The sequence below is a fragment of the Engraulis encrasicolus genome, chromosome 2, assembly GCF_034702125.1.
Source record: "Engraulis encrasicolus isolate BLACKSEA-1 chromosome 2, IST_EnEncr_1.0, whole genome shotgun sequence".
NCBI lineage: Eukaryota > Metazoa > Chordata > Actinopteri > Clupeiformes > Engraulidae > Engraulis > Engraulis encrasicolus.
Window position 1 is genome coordinate 33385681 of NC_085858.1, and position 15336 is coordinate 33401016.

General features: G+C 45.3%; 1 protein-coding gene across 2 annotated transcripts in view; it reads right to left on the bottom strand.

Moving 5' to 3' along the window:
• kank2 (KN motif and ankyrin repeat domains 2) overlaps positions 1 to 15336 on the bottom strand; it is a 55559-nt gene that overhangs the window by 11677 nt on the left and 28546 nt on the right. For both annotated transcript variants that reach the window (XM_063187078.1, XM_063187072.1), the window contains 4 exons: positions 4990 to 5073; positions 2816 to 3294; positions 1944 to 2094; positions 1252 to 1406 (listed from right to left, as the gene is read on the bottom strand). In XM_063187078.1, coding sequence (XP_063043148.1) covers positions 1252 to 1406; positions 1944 to 2094; positions 2816 to 3294; positions 4990 to 5026 — 822 coding nt within the window. In that variant the 5' untranslated portion in view covers positions 5027 to 5073. The remainder of the gene's footprint in view (positions 1 to 1251; positions 1407 to 1943; positions 2095 to 2815; positions 3295 to 4989; positions 5074 to 15336) is intronic.

Here is a 15336-nt window from a genome sequence, read left to right on the forward strand (position 1 = left end):
AAAGGCTTTACTACTATAGTGCTATTTAGGGTCTCCGCACATCGGACAGCACTGCAGAGCACTTTCCGACAGCACTGCAGAGCACGTTTAGCCTCGCAAGCCATCCTACGTACTTCCGCCAAAGGATTGGCTCCACTACGGTAGTCTGGCCGTGCTTCTCTGTGGAGTGCCTGGAGCAGTAGGATTTTGATCGCAACGCGACCCCCAGAAAACAGCCAATAAGCAAATAAGCGCGCCACGTGGGTGCGAAAGGGGGAGGACGCTTGTGACAATGACGTACACATCTGCGCCAGAACCATTGGTCTGCGCTATGTTGTTATTGAGTAACTGCCGGCGTTTGGGTGAGAGGTGTCCAATAATTTCAAACCATAACTGAGTGCAAACTTCCTGCTTCCTGCAATCGCTTCAGAGCAAACAAATGCCAGACCATAAATACGAAATGAAATGGTAGTATTATGGGATGGTCAGGACCAGGCTAGAGCACGTTCGCTTCCGACACAATTCCGACCCTCATACCCAATTTCACATGAACATAGCATGGATAGTCAATGGCCGGCTCCGACAAAATAGAACTCGTCTCTAATCGCTAGCCAATGTCCGTAGACATCGGTGCCAGTATGCAGGGTTTTATTGAACACAATGGAATCGAACTTTTGCGCAGCAGTGCTCTGCACTTTGTCAGAGCCGGTGTGCGGAGGCCCTAACACTACTGTACCACTACACAGAAGTCTTTAGTAAGACATTAGACTAAGACTTGGTCATTGCCATTTTGGTAAGAACAAATGTATAACAGTGGTTGTGTCTTGACACATGTGACATGACAATATCTAAAAGTTTGTTTTGTAAGTATCCTTGAGAGTCATGAACTGTTATATTATGACAACTTTTATTCTGAAGATGTTTTGTGTGAAAAACATCAGATTAAAAGTTCTATGTTTGTTTCGTCATCGTAGTATCCCTAGAGAGACATAAACTTATAAGTTATGTCAAATTTGTTAAGTTTTGAGAATTCTAAAAATGTCAAGAATGCTTGTGTTTTATACATCGCCCATATGAACACTGTAGTGCAGAGACCCTGTTACAAATTCATTGTCACCAAAATGGTTATGACCAAATCTTAAACTTTTACTTTAGAGTAATGTCATAGCAGTGTTATTACTATTGACTTGAGTCTTTTTTTTAATCAGACAGTCAATGGGTCTGCTGGCAGGCCCAGCTACACTGACAGGCTACATAACCATACGTGCGTACCTGCAGCACGGGAATGGTCTTGACCTGGTCCTCCAGCTCTCTGATCTTCCGCAGGGCCGCTGCCATCTGCTCCCGTACGTGCTGGAGGTGTGCCGGGGTCGGGGAGACGGGCGTGGACAACCCTGAGCTCATGGGAGTGTAGGAGCCTCCGCCACCTGGATGGATGGATGGACAGTATGTATTTATGTCAAGCCAACTGGCATTCTGTATGATTTCTATATTTTTGTATTTGTCCCTTTTCAACATGACAGATGCCAGGAAGAATATTTGCTATTTTGCAAAATCTAATGGGGAACATAATACAAATTTGATTTTAGAAGACTTGTTGCACTCTTCCTTTGGTCAGTGCAATGTTACAAAGAAAAGACCTCACACTGTCCTTAAATTGGTGAGTTTTATGTGCGACAGAAACGTGAGACAACATGCTGCAAATGAGGACAGTGTGCAGCTGTTTTTCTATTCAGCATCTATGTAATATCTACCGGTACGTCATAATTAATTTTTAAATCAATATTTTGATAAAAGGGCACAGCCATGGCTCTAACGGCTGGGCACTGGACTGCTACGTGGGCGACCAGGGTTTGATTCCCAGCCCGCGTCATTTCCCAATCCTTCCTTGTCTCTCTCTCCCATCTCGTTTCCGGTCTCTCCTCCACTGTGGAAAATATCTTGATAAAAGCAGACCAGCGCACCTCCTCCTCCTCCTCCTCCAGCTCCTCCTCCTCCTCCTCCTGCAGCGTGGGAGCGGTTGTAGCTGTGCGCGCTGGACAGGGAGCAGGTGGAGCCGGCCACGCTGCTGTGCATGCTGCCCAGGTTGGAGAAGCGCCGGCTCCCGCCCCCATCCTGAAAAGAAAAAGAAGGATATTATAAGGATATATTATCATTCTTCTTATTATTATCATCATCATTATTATTATTATTATTATTATTATTAATAATATTAACCCATTGATGCCTGATGTTGCGTTGCGCAACATTGGCCCTGCCGCCTGGAGCTGGATTACGCAAAATTCAGGCTCATGAGATTTGAGACTACTTTATTAAAACACATTCTTATGAAAGATGAGGCTCTTAGCGTTTAAATTAGTGCATATTTTTATGTGCTTCAGAAGCAGAGATATTTAGGTTTTTATAGGCTGAGGGGCCGGGCAGCTTTTCTTAAAAAGGGCTCAGGCATTCAGTACCCTTTTTTGCAGGTGCCTTAGGAGTCAATGGGTTAATAACAACAACAACACAACAACAACAACAACAAACACAACAACAACAAAAACAACATGTGGCAAAAATAAAAAAGGACTTAATGGCAAAATTGCCTTGGGATCTTCCATTTATTTGAAAAAAAGAAATCACAAGAATCAGAAAACTGAGGAGAAATCAAGAGGGCTACCTTCGGGGCGATGTGGCGCAGCGCGCTAAGCCCCCACATTTGGACTTACAGTACATGCCCACAGGTATCCAGTTCGAGTCCCAACCCTACCCCATCTCTCTCTCATACTGTCCTGTCATAATAAAGGCCAAAAAAACCCCGCAAAAATACTTTAAAATTAAAAAAAAAGAAGGCTACCTTCTCCTCCTCCAGCTTGCGGCGTGCGTCCAGCAGGGTCTTCTCCACGCGGGCCGCGCTGAAGCTGGGCCTCTGCATGGTGGCGGCGGCCGAGGCTGAGGACAGGTGGTGGTGGTGGCCGCCATGGGAACCAGAGGAGGAGGGGTGCTGGTGGGGGTGGTGGTAGCCCGGCGCGCAGTAGGAGAAGGAGGAGTGTCGGCTGTCCACGCTAGCGTTGGAGCACAGCGACTCGGTGGAGGTCCACCAGGAGCCCGTGTAGCCGTAGCCGCGCGGCAGCGAGCCGTAGCGGGGCCGGCGCTGGATGGGCACGCGCTTGATGGTGTTGCCCTTCTCGATGTCGTTGACGTACTTGAGGAAGTCCAGGTCCAGACGGTAGCCGTAGGGGGTCTCCACCGAGTAGGGCGCCGCCCCCCCTGCTGCTGCTGCTGGGTCCGACTCCTTTCCGTGCAGGGAAGCGGGCGCAGGGGGGTTGAGCTTCCCTGTGGGGACACATCAACAGACAGAAAGAGATGAGAGGGCAGGATAGGAGAGAGAGAGAGAGAGAGAGAGAGACAGACAGACAGACAGACACAGAGAGAGTAGAGAGACAGAGAAGCCATGCAAGACAGAGCGAAAGAAAGAGACGGAAAGCATGAAAGTGAGAAAAAAAGAGTATAATGACGAGAGGAAGATGGAAAAAGAAATGAGAGAAAGACACAAAAAAAGAGAGGGAAAGAAAGCAATAGAGAGAGACAGAGAGAGAGAGATGGGGAGGGAGGGAAAGAAAGGCACAGAAAGAGAGGAAATCAACTCTAAACTGGCGGAAATCTCAGTCTAATCTACCCATCAGACTACACAGAGGGCCTGGTCGACTACTCCAGGATTTGCTGCACCAATGACCCGATAGTGAGGCAGAGAGAGAGAGAGAGAGAGAGAGAGAGAGAGAGAGAGAGAGAGAGAGAGAGAGAGAGAGAGAGAGAGAGAGAGATGCTGCCCAGATACGGCCAAGCAGAGAAGATGACAGGGGAGGGGCAAAGGGGTCAGTTGTCCAGGACCCAGGGAGAGAGAAGGGGCCCCAGAATTGCGTCCCTGTGACATCGTATTTATTGGGTAGGGGGACCCTTTCAAATGAATTTGCCCCGGGTCTGACCCAAGCTGTCAGCGGCCGGCCGTGCAGCCAAGCACCCAGAACCGACCCAGAAAAGGTCTCGTCTCGCTGGCCTATCTTTAGCTCCCGGGCCCCGGACACTTCCTCAAACGCTGTATTGTTACTTTTCCTCCGAATTTCCTGTAACATGCGGCCCTCCGTATGCCACCATAATTGAACTGAATAGCTGGCGGAACGACTCTTGTTTTTTGTTAGTGCGCAATGACATCAACCGTGCGTTTGGGTGATTTTCCCAACTGGCAGCAGCAACAACACGAGACGAGAGGAGAGGGGAACTTTTGGGGACAAGCGAGGTCACGGATCATGCAAAATTATACTCAATGTTGTTTTTCTAATCTCCATCAGGGGATTTTTACTTTGTAATGTGGAATGGAGCACCACACACACACTGACATTTGGACACATGAAAACATGCGTACACAAACAAACACAGACATATGAGACGGTAAATCCTTACATCTTGTCATTGGCCGCACTTCGTCAGCGTAAAAAAAGCAGGATATAAACCCATGACATTAGAACAATCCCAGTCATATCCAATAGCAGGAAATGCACCCATTTTCCTTTGCAAGCAATCAACAGACATGAATTAAGTTGGACAAGTTATTCTGACTGTTTATTTTTACAGATATCAAGACAGTTATGCTTATCAAACTTAAGTAACGAGTTTGTGTTCTATGACATGTCAACACTATATACTGCAAGTTTTTGTACTGCCATGAATTCCCTGCAGTAGTGCACTGTTTTAGAGAGATATAATTAAGTTGTTGTTTGTTGTAAAAAATGTACATAGATTTAAAAGAATTAGTCTTGTCAAAACGTGGCCCCTATTACAAATGTACTGTTAGCATAATGGCAAATCATAATGTAGGCTATTACATAAGGCTCTGTGCAATGTTGTACTAGTGTATTAGGCTACTATGGCAGTAAAGTCTTTCCAAGGACTATTACAGTGTTATACAGGTGGAACCATGCACATTTTTGAGGCAACATAATTGGCTGCTTTGTTTTAGTGTGTGTACTGTACCTGGGAAGCTGGTGTCCATATGCAGCACCTGAGCCATGATTCGCCCGTGGCTGCAGTCTCACGTTACCCCACGGTTCAGCTCACCTGCAACAACAAAAACACACATAAACGCGTTATAAACAAACCCTCCGACCAATACACCATGGTTCAGTTCACGTTCAACAACACAAACACACGGAAACGCGTTATAAACAACCACTCCAACCAATAAACGATGGTTCAGCTCACCTACAACAACACAAACACACAAACACACCCGTTATAACTAACACTCCAGACAATACACCATGGCTGAGTTCGCCTACAACAACACAAACACACGTAAACCTGTTATAAACAAACACTCGGACCAATACACCATGGTTCAGCTCACCTGACACAACAAAAGCACACTTAAAGGCGTTATAAACAAACACCTCGGCCAATAAAGGCCTTTTATTGGACTGTAAAGCGAGCAGGAAGAGGATAGAGAGGATGTGCAACTCATCTGTGTAGTCTCCATTGAGTGGTGAAGCACTAGCTGACTAGCCTTCAGGGGGCACTCACAACTAAGACATCTCACAGCAGAAGGTTCACGCACAGTATATTTGGTGTGTAGTCAGACAGACAGACAGACAGACAGACAGACAGACAGACAGACACACACACACACGCGCATGCCCACAAACACACACACACACGAACACACACTATGTACAATCAGTTTCAATGGACACCCCCCCAGCCATATATCTACATAAATCAGACACTGTGTGGGCCCTGGTGAGTCAGTCACACTTTACCCCCTGTATGACATCCTTTCACTCACCCACACTCACACACACACACACAGACACACACACAGACACACACACACACACACACACACAAACACCCATTATGCAAACACAGACAAACAGACGGACAGATGGACAGGCAGACAGACACATTATGCACATAGCACACACAGCAGGCAAACAACACACGCAGAGTCAGACATGCACACACACACACACACACACACACACACACACACACACACACACACACACACACACACACACACACACACACACACACACACACACACACACACACACGCACACACACACGCGCACACACACACGCGCACACACACAGTCTTGCAGAAGAGTACAGAGGACCCTTGCCCCACACACACAGCAGGCAGAGGGCACGGAGCAGGGGAGGAATCCAGAGTAAAGGCTGCAGGCCCTCCCCGAGCCCCAGCAGCATTAGGACAGAGGTGGAACAAAAGCCGCCCTGGCCCAGCATGCAACAGGGCAACCTTGGCTTGGCCTCGTCCATCCAGTGACCCCCCCCCCCCCAGACACACACACACACACACACACACACACACACACACACGCACACACACACACACACACACACACACACACACACACACACACACACACACACACACACACACACACACACACACACACACACACACACGGCCGCCGACAGAATTTGGCTGGGCCCGGGACAAAGTCATGTGAAAGGGCCCCCTCACCAATTGATGCAATTGATGTAATGAGGACTAAACACTGTGCCCCCCTTCTTTCTGGGCCCAGGACAAATGACCCCTTTGCCCCCCCCCCCCTTCCCTCCCCCCACACACACATATACACCCACAACACAACACAACACAACACAACACAACACAACACAACACAACACAACACAACACAGCACAACACAACACAACACAGCACAACACAACACAACACAACACAACACAACACAACACAACACAACACAGCCATGTCTTTCTCCTCAGGAGGGCCTGCCTGGCTCTGTTTAGGTTAGCCAGTTAGTGTCCTCAGGGTGAGAAAGTCTTTTCACTCCCCTTTCTCTTATTTTATTTTGGATTCTCTTGTTCTTTATCTTGCCCCGTCTGTCACTTTCTCCCTGTCTCACCTTCTATTTCTCTTTCTTGGAATCGCTCCTTCCTCCTTCCTCTGATGCGTTCTGTATCACACCCTCGTTCTCTACATTTCTTTCCCTCTTGCATTATCTATCACTTACAATGTATCCATTTTACCCCCCTCTTTTTTTGTAACATTCTCTCTCTCTCTCTCTCTCTCTCTCTCTCTCTCTCTCTCTCTCTCTCTCTCTCTCTCTCTCTCTCTCTCTCTCTCTCTCTCTCTCTCTCCCTCTCTCTCTCTTTCCCTCTCCATGTGACTGCGTCAGTGCCTTCTTACTGCTATCTGTGTGCTATTATTGTAGGGGGAGAGTGGAGGGCTGAAAGGGGGAAAGTTTTTTGGCAGCGTCTTTCAGGATAGACGTCCTGGCGGAGTGGAGCTGCCAGTTGCAGCCATATTAGGAGCGTTCGCGAAACGCTCGCTAAGGCTCACCGTGTGGCACGCATACACACACATACACACACTCACATACAGTTATACACAGTCACACATACCCACGCTGAGGCGCACATTCACACACACACACACACACACACAAGCTTACGTGCGACTAAGGCTGCTGACAGCTTTTGCTGGGCCCAGGACAAATGAATCTGAAAGGGCCCCCCATCCAATACATACAATGTAATGAGGATCCAATTTAGGGCCCCCTCTTTCCCTGGGCCCGGGACAACAGACCCCTTTGTCCCCCCTGTGGGCTTCCCTGCGTGCGAGCACACGCACACAAACACACACACATGCACGCGCGCGCACACACACACACACACACACACACACACACACACACACACACACACACACACACACACACACACACACACACACACACACACACACACACACACACACACACACATACTTAATACTTGAACTGTACACTTGCACAAACACATTTTTGCTCTCCATGGTTCCCTTTTATCCACCGCTGCCTGCTCTGGCCCTCTGTTCTTTCTCCTCTCCTCTATTCCCCTCTACTCTCTTTATCCTTTACCTTCTGCGCCACTCCTCTCTTCTCATGTCTTCTCCTCTCCTGTCTTCTCAAGTCCCCTCTTATCCTTTGCCTTCTTCTCCACTCCTCTCCTGTCTTCTCCTCTCTTGTCTTCTCAAGTCCTATCTTCTCCTTTCCTCTCCTCTCCCCATCAGACTTCCTCTCTCCCCAGCCCTCTCCTCTCTTCTCCTCTCCTCTCCTCATCAGCCCTCCTCTCCTCTCCTCTCCTCTCCACATCTTCCCTCCCCTCCCCTCCCCTCTCCTCTCCTCTCCTCTCCTCCCCTCTCCTCTGCTCTCCCCTCCCTTCTCCTCCCCTGTCTCCTCTCCTCTCCTCTCCCCTCCTCTCCTGTCTCCTCTCCTATCCTGTCTCTTCTCCTCTCCTCTCCTCTCCGGTCTCCTCTCCTCTTCTCCCCTTCCCTCTCTTTCCTCTCCTCTCCTCTCCTGTCTCCTCTCCTCTCCTCTCCTCTTCTCCCTTCCCATCCCCTCTCCTCTCCTTTCCTCTCCTCTCCTCTCCTCTCCTTTCCTCTCCTCTCCTCTCCTCTCCTATCCTATCCTGTCTCCTCTCCTCTCCTATCATGTCTCCTCTCCTCCCCTCTTCTCTCCTCTCCTATCTCCTCTCCTCTCCTATCCTCTCCCCGTCTGCCCTCCTATCCTCTCCCTGTCTGCCCTCCTCTCCTCTCCTCGCTTCTCCTCATCTCTCCTCTCCTCTCCTATCCTGTCTCCTCTCCTCTCCTCTTCTCCCCTTCCCTCTCTTCTCCTCTCCTCTCCTCTCCCCGTCTGCCCTCCTCTCCTCTCCTCACCTCTCCTCTCTTCTCCTCTCCTCTCTTTTCCTCTCCTCTCCTCGTCTGCCCTGTCTCCTCTCCCCATCCTCTCCTCTCCTCTCCTCTCCTCTCCTCTCCTCTCCTCTCCTCTCCTCTCCTCTCCTCTCCTCTCCTCTCCCTCCCCTATCCTCTCCTCTCCCCGTCTGCCCTATCTGGCCTGATGTTCTCCTGTCAGCTGACAGTCAGCAGACTCAGCTGACCTCTGCCTTCCCCTCCGTTGGCTATCTATCGCTCATCTGGCGAAGGACGAAGGAGAGGAGAGGAGGCAGCGGAAGAAAGGGGGAGGAGAGGAGGAGAGGAGGAGAGAAGGGGGTCGGGTCCACACCATGCAAGCGTGACCACGATTAGGACAGGAAAGCCAATGTTTTCCTTCCGGGCTCGTCTGCCTAACCTCACGTTACCTCGTACGCTCCGGCCGATGTCTGTTAACTGACTTTAGAAAACTCGTCAATGCTGGACTTTCAACGTACATATGCCCACACTCCCAAGTCATTGCATTGGTGCACTGGTCATTTAGCAAAGCAGGCGAAGGCGGAAATTAATTGGGTGGAATAAGTGTCATGAAGACGGTACCAGAGATTCTTTATGTATATAGAGATATGCCAACATAATAGGTTTCTATGGGTACCTAACGCGACCAGGTTCCGGTCTGCCTAAAGGGCCGTGTCATAATGCTCATACAATGAATAGAACAGTCCTTAGGTCTGCCTAGGTCTGCCTAAGGTAGTCCATGAGCCAGACCACCGATCGCAATCGAAAGGGTGGGCAAAGTCTTGTTGGTATTTTATTATTGCTATATATGTCCAGTTTATGAATTGGTATGATAACCTTTGCAGAACAGTAGCTTTATCATATTTATCATGTATTTCTTATTTGAACCATTTTACACTAAAAACGCCTGGGCTAATTTGCTAATATCTTGATAAATTGAACATAAAAATGACTTTGAGATAAACATATTTATAGGAAAAGATGTTATACAAAGTTCTTGGATAGTTCAAAGGGCACGTTACACATATTTCCCACTTAATTTAGTTCAGGCCCCCATTTTCACTGACTTTTCATTTAAAAATGAGGGTTTATTTCTCAAGAGTGAAAATACTGAAAGATTGGGTAAAAAAATAAATCTTCTATTCCTCACCACACAATTTTCCCAGTACATTACAATACAGGTGGGTTTTGTATTACAAGTTTCCTTAATAGTTATGTTTCATTATCCAAACAAAGTGTAATGTACACTACCGTTCAAAAGTTTGGGGTCACCTTCATTTTTCCAGTTATTTGTTTGCAATTCAAGTCGCAAACATCTTTTAAATAGCTTGAAATTGAATAATGGAAAGTACTGAACAGCCACAGGTGAAAAAAGGTTTGATTACCCATAAAATTGTTTAAACTTGACAGAAGAGTGAAATCTAACCAAGCTTTTTCACCCATTTATTACATAGAAATACGTGTTTTAGTCCATTTTTGATTAGTACACCAGACTAGACACTACCTTAGTACACTTTGATTAGTCCAAAGTTAGTGATACATTTTGGTCTATTCTATGCATGGTCTATACAAGTAAATCCATTCAACAGTTACTTTTTCCAATATCAAATTGCTTATTTGTTGCATGCATTAATTTCAGGGAACAATAACTCTATACACTGATTTTATACTAGACCTGAAATTGAAAAGGAATAAGCTTAACTGTCAGAAAGAAGCACTGTGGGAGGAAAGTGTGGTGACCCCAAACTTTTGACCGGTAGTGTACTTAAATGTAAACTAATTTACAGACACACTCGAATTTGATATGTAGACAAAGACCTATTTGATAAAGCAGAGACTACACTTTTTACATCGACTAAGGGTGTTTGGAGAGGATAAAGTAACTTTTTGTACCATGCTGTTATTGAGAGTGTACTACACTATACAATCCAGTGGCATGCACAGACATTTTTGGGGGCAGTTGCTCAAGGTGGGGGCGGGGGGCATGTGTAACTTCCAGTTGCCTTGCTAGGTTAGAGCAGGAGTGGGGAGCTATTTTCATTCGTGGACCACTTCAAATTTTACAAAAGGCTGCACTATGAACACAGATCAGGATTTCCCCCTGCAGTTTAGGCCTACATTGAAGGTGGGCACCTTCACAACAGACCCCACCTCCACTAGGTCCCCTGAAAACAACTTAAGTGTATTGCAAATGAAATTTCTAAGAGTTCTTTACAAAGCATGTCAAATTCCTTTTGAAACTGCATACGATTAAAATTACATCAGGGGCCGTAAATGGCCCTTGAGACAAAAGTTACATTCCCTACCCTTGAATTATAAACTATATTATATCAGGGGGAATTGTCACATGCTTTTGATCTCAAGAATTTCTACTGTAGATGATAATGCCAATATGGAACACATTGTGACAAAATAAAAGGGACCTGTCAAAAAGGGCCTTTTTTCGTCCAATACTGCGAAGGGGCAGGTGCTTTAGCACCACCAAGTCCGTTCCTATATCTGTGCATGCCTATGATACAATCACTTGGGTTTGGAAATCTAACCATAAAAGTAAAGTCCCAAATCAACAGACTGACCCACTCTGCACTGAAAGTAGTGGGGGTGAGGGATCACCCCACCTTCAAAGCAACATACTGTGAAGAGTCCAGAGAGCAGGCCAGTAACAGGGAATAACAGATTACACGTTTCACGATTATTAACAATAAAAAAATTGAAGAGTTGCATTCTCTTACAGTTACTACTTCAGTGTCTGGTAATGAAAGTACATTTACTATGTGAAAATAAGTGGTGGTTTCTAGATTCATATGTTATGCTATTCTCAAATTTTGATCATTCCACACATAACCCAGAGAATACACATAATGTGCATGCGTGTTGGTGTGGCAGTGGCTGTGCGTCTGTGCCTGACAGATGGAGTTGACTCTATGAGCTTTATCTGCTTTCATTTGTCTCCTTCTGCTCAAATATGGGTCATTCCACGCCAAATCAACAAGTGCCCGCGCACTTAGGTCTCAAAAAATTCTGAAAATATTACCAAGTGTACCCATGGTACTTAAGAGAAGCACTGTAAATTTATTTGAATGCAAGATGTATACTCTCCGTGTTACAGCCAATTTTACTGGGGGAGGGGGGTGCCCATTTTGTTCACACTCTTTTTTTTGTCAAAGTTCACAAGCCCCTAGCTCAATAACTAAACCATGTAGGAAGCTCAAATCTGGCATGCTGGTACATAGATAAGAATAGTTTGTTGCTAAACTGTCAGTTTTGGTCTGTATGATCCTGCATCGTCATAGCATTCCCTCAAAGACGATACAAATTGTACTGGAGTTTTTGGCTGTGCTCTGTTTAGGCCTTCAGAAGACATATTTGTGCCCAACATAGCCTAATGATTTTTTCCCCTTGTAGATACAAGTAGAAACACTCCCATAAAAATCTATAAATAGAAAGGAAACCCCATCAGTGTTTGACCAAAAGACCTCACAAGTCTGACAAATCATTTTGGGTGTCATTTTCAGAGCACCAGAACACCTTGTGGGATTGTCCCCAGATTTTTATTTTATTTTTTTCTTCATTCTCCATGAAGTCTTCTTTTTAAAAATGCCAATGAGACTTGTCTTATGTGATGTTTTCCTTTTTAATTTCCACCCTGAACATGGGCAAAATGCAAAAAGAGAGCAACATGATTTCTATAACATTTAATGTAAAGACTAAATAATCAAATGCAAATTTTGCCCAGACATGATCACCCGAGAGTCCCTGTGCAGGGGTGCAGGTATCCCTTTCAATTTCAATGATTTCAGGAGCGTTCAATGTGGGAGCAGGTTCACACACCAAAAGAGACAGTAGGTCAGGCACATAGAGTCATGTTGTTACTTTTTTTGACCAGCAGATGGCAGCGGAAGAAATGCATAGAAAACATATTGCTCTCAATGTGCATGGTGCCCATGTTCAGGTTGGAAATTAAAAAAGAAAACATCACATAAGACAAGTCTCATTGGCATTTTTAAAAAGAAGAGTTCATGCAGAATGAAGAAAAAAATCAAATAAAAATCTGTGGACAATCCCACAGGGGGTTCTGGAGCTCTGAAAATGACACCCAAAATGATTTGTCAGACTTGTGAGGTCTTCTTTTCAAACACTGATGGGGTTTCCTTTCTATTTATAGCTTTTTATGACAGTGTTCCTACTTGTCTCTACAAGGGAAAAAAATCAAGAGGCTATGTTGGGCACAAATATGTCTTCTGAAGGCCTAAACAGAGCACAGCCAAAAACTCCAGTACAATTTGTATCATCTTTGAGGGAATGCTATGACAATGCAGGATCATACAGACCAAAACTGACAGTTTAGCAACAAACTATTCCTATCTATGTACCAGCATGCCAAATTTGAGCTTCCTACATGGTTTAGTTATTGAGCTAGGGGCTTGTGAACTTTGACAAAAAAAAGAGTGTGAACAAAATGGGCACCCCCCTCCCCCAGTAAAATTGGCTGTAACACGGAGAGTATACATCTTACATTCAAATAAATTTACAGTGTTTCTCTTAAGTACCATGGGTACACTTGGTAATATTTTCAGAATTTTTTGAGACCTAAGTGTGCGGGCACTTGTTGATTTGGCGTGGAATGACCCACATCTACCTTCATCTGGCTGTCCCTGCTGGTAACTCTTATAATGTCGTCTTCGGCTGAGTTTCCCAAAAACATGTAGCCTCTTACTGCAGCTGGGGTCGCCAGCGACCCTATTCACTTGCTGAAAATGCTTAACTACATCATAACAACATTGCTATGAAATTACAGAGAGCCATAGTGCTGCTCTAAGGGGTTAAGTAGTAATAAGTAGTACTTAAGTGCTTCACGATGAGATCAGAGCTCTTTCAAGCAGTTTTTCATAAGCTGGGGCAGGACTTGGAGCTGTCCATGGATGTATTCATGAAGCATTTAGGTGTCAACTCTACATAACATCGACAAATACGTAGAACAAAAATACAACCTGCTACCAGCTTTTCTCCACTCAGCATGGAGTGTGAATCAAGCCAACTTCCACCATGTGAGGACTGCCTCCTCATGCATGCTATGTTTGCCAACTATCAGGCTGGCATCTTGAGAGCAAATCTTCAGCAGCATCCACAAATCCCAACCCCACTTGACCATGGTTGGGCCAACTATGAAAATGACCAGCTCATTATGGATGCGGCAATCTCCAGCCCCTGAGGCAGTGCTACAACTGATGTCTTGCAAGTGCAGCCATCAATGTAAACTGCCGGATTGCCAATGTCTGAGAAGTAGCTCAAAATGCACAACCCTCTAAAAACTTCAGACATGCGTGTATCAGCATGAAGAGGATAATCATGGTGACATATTTCCAGATGCTTACTGGACTGTGTCAGATCTTGAGGACTGAAATAATGCTCTTTAGTTTATTTTAATATGGTTAATGTGTATTTGTTCATGGTGTTTGTTCATGTTATTCTTGCTGTTGCAGGACAAGTTTAATTAAAAAAAAAAAAAAAAAGCGATTTCACATGTTGTCATTTTTATCACATTTTGTCATTCACATATTGCTTAGGTGATTCTATTAGGTCTATTGGTATGGTCTAACAACCGTTTTAGGGTCTTGATTGAAAGGAAAGCATCCCTGAGGAAATGTAAGCACCCTGTGTGGTCAAAAAACTGCATAATAACAAAGAACAACAATACAGTTTTCACATTTCCGTTTTACTGGTTCACCATTTCAACGCATGATCTTTCACTAACTACCTCTTTGCAATGGTTATCATGCCATATTAATGTACAGTATATGATTGTCACATGTTAGTATGTGTTAATTAATTATGTTTTTAGTGTTGCTTTGCTTTTGGGGGAAAAGTAAAAAAGTAAAAAAAAAAAAAAAAAATTCATTTTATCCTTTTTATCTCATTTTGTCATTCACATATTGCTGAGGTGATTCCATTAGACCTATTAATGTGCTCTAACAACCCCTGTAGGGTCTTATTAGAAGGGGAAGCATCCCTGAGGTAATTCAAGCACCCTGTGTGGTCAATTAACTACATAATAGGAAAGAACCACAATACCGATTTTCACATTTCCATATTACTGGTCCACCATTTCAACACATGATAACTACCAAAAAGCTACCTGTTTGCAATGGTTATCATGCCAAACTGTTTACTTGAGATGTCCAAGAAGTCAAAAAAACAGATTAGAACTTGCCCACCCGTTCGATTGCGAGAGGTCAATTTTTGGGACCTGGCTCAAGGCCTAAGGGGGGCCATAAGAGAACCAGGAAACAATGGGCCAATGGAACCTCTCTCTCTCTACTCTCTCTGACGGTACCTTGTAGCTGCTGGACGTGCTACATGTGCTTCAGCCATAACATGTGAGGGCATCCGTTCCCAACATCTGCCAAAATCCTTTACACCACGATAAAGATTTGCACACTTAGCTCAGACACCTCCTATAGCCAGAAGTCCGGTCAGGCGCCCAGGCGCCCAAAACCACTTCCCGAAAGGGTCAAAGGTTAGCAGTCCGGCCATGTCAGTGAGTTTGTGTGTGTGTGTGTGTGTGTGTGTGTGTGTGTGTGTGTGTGTGTGTGTGTGTGTGTGTGTGTGTGTGTGTGTGTGT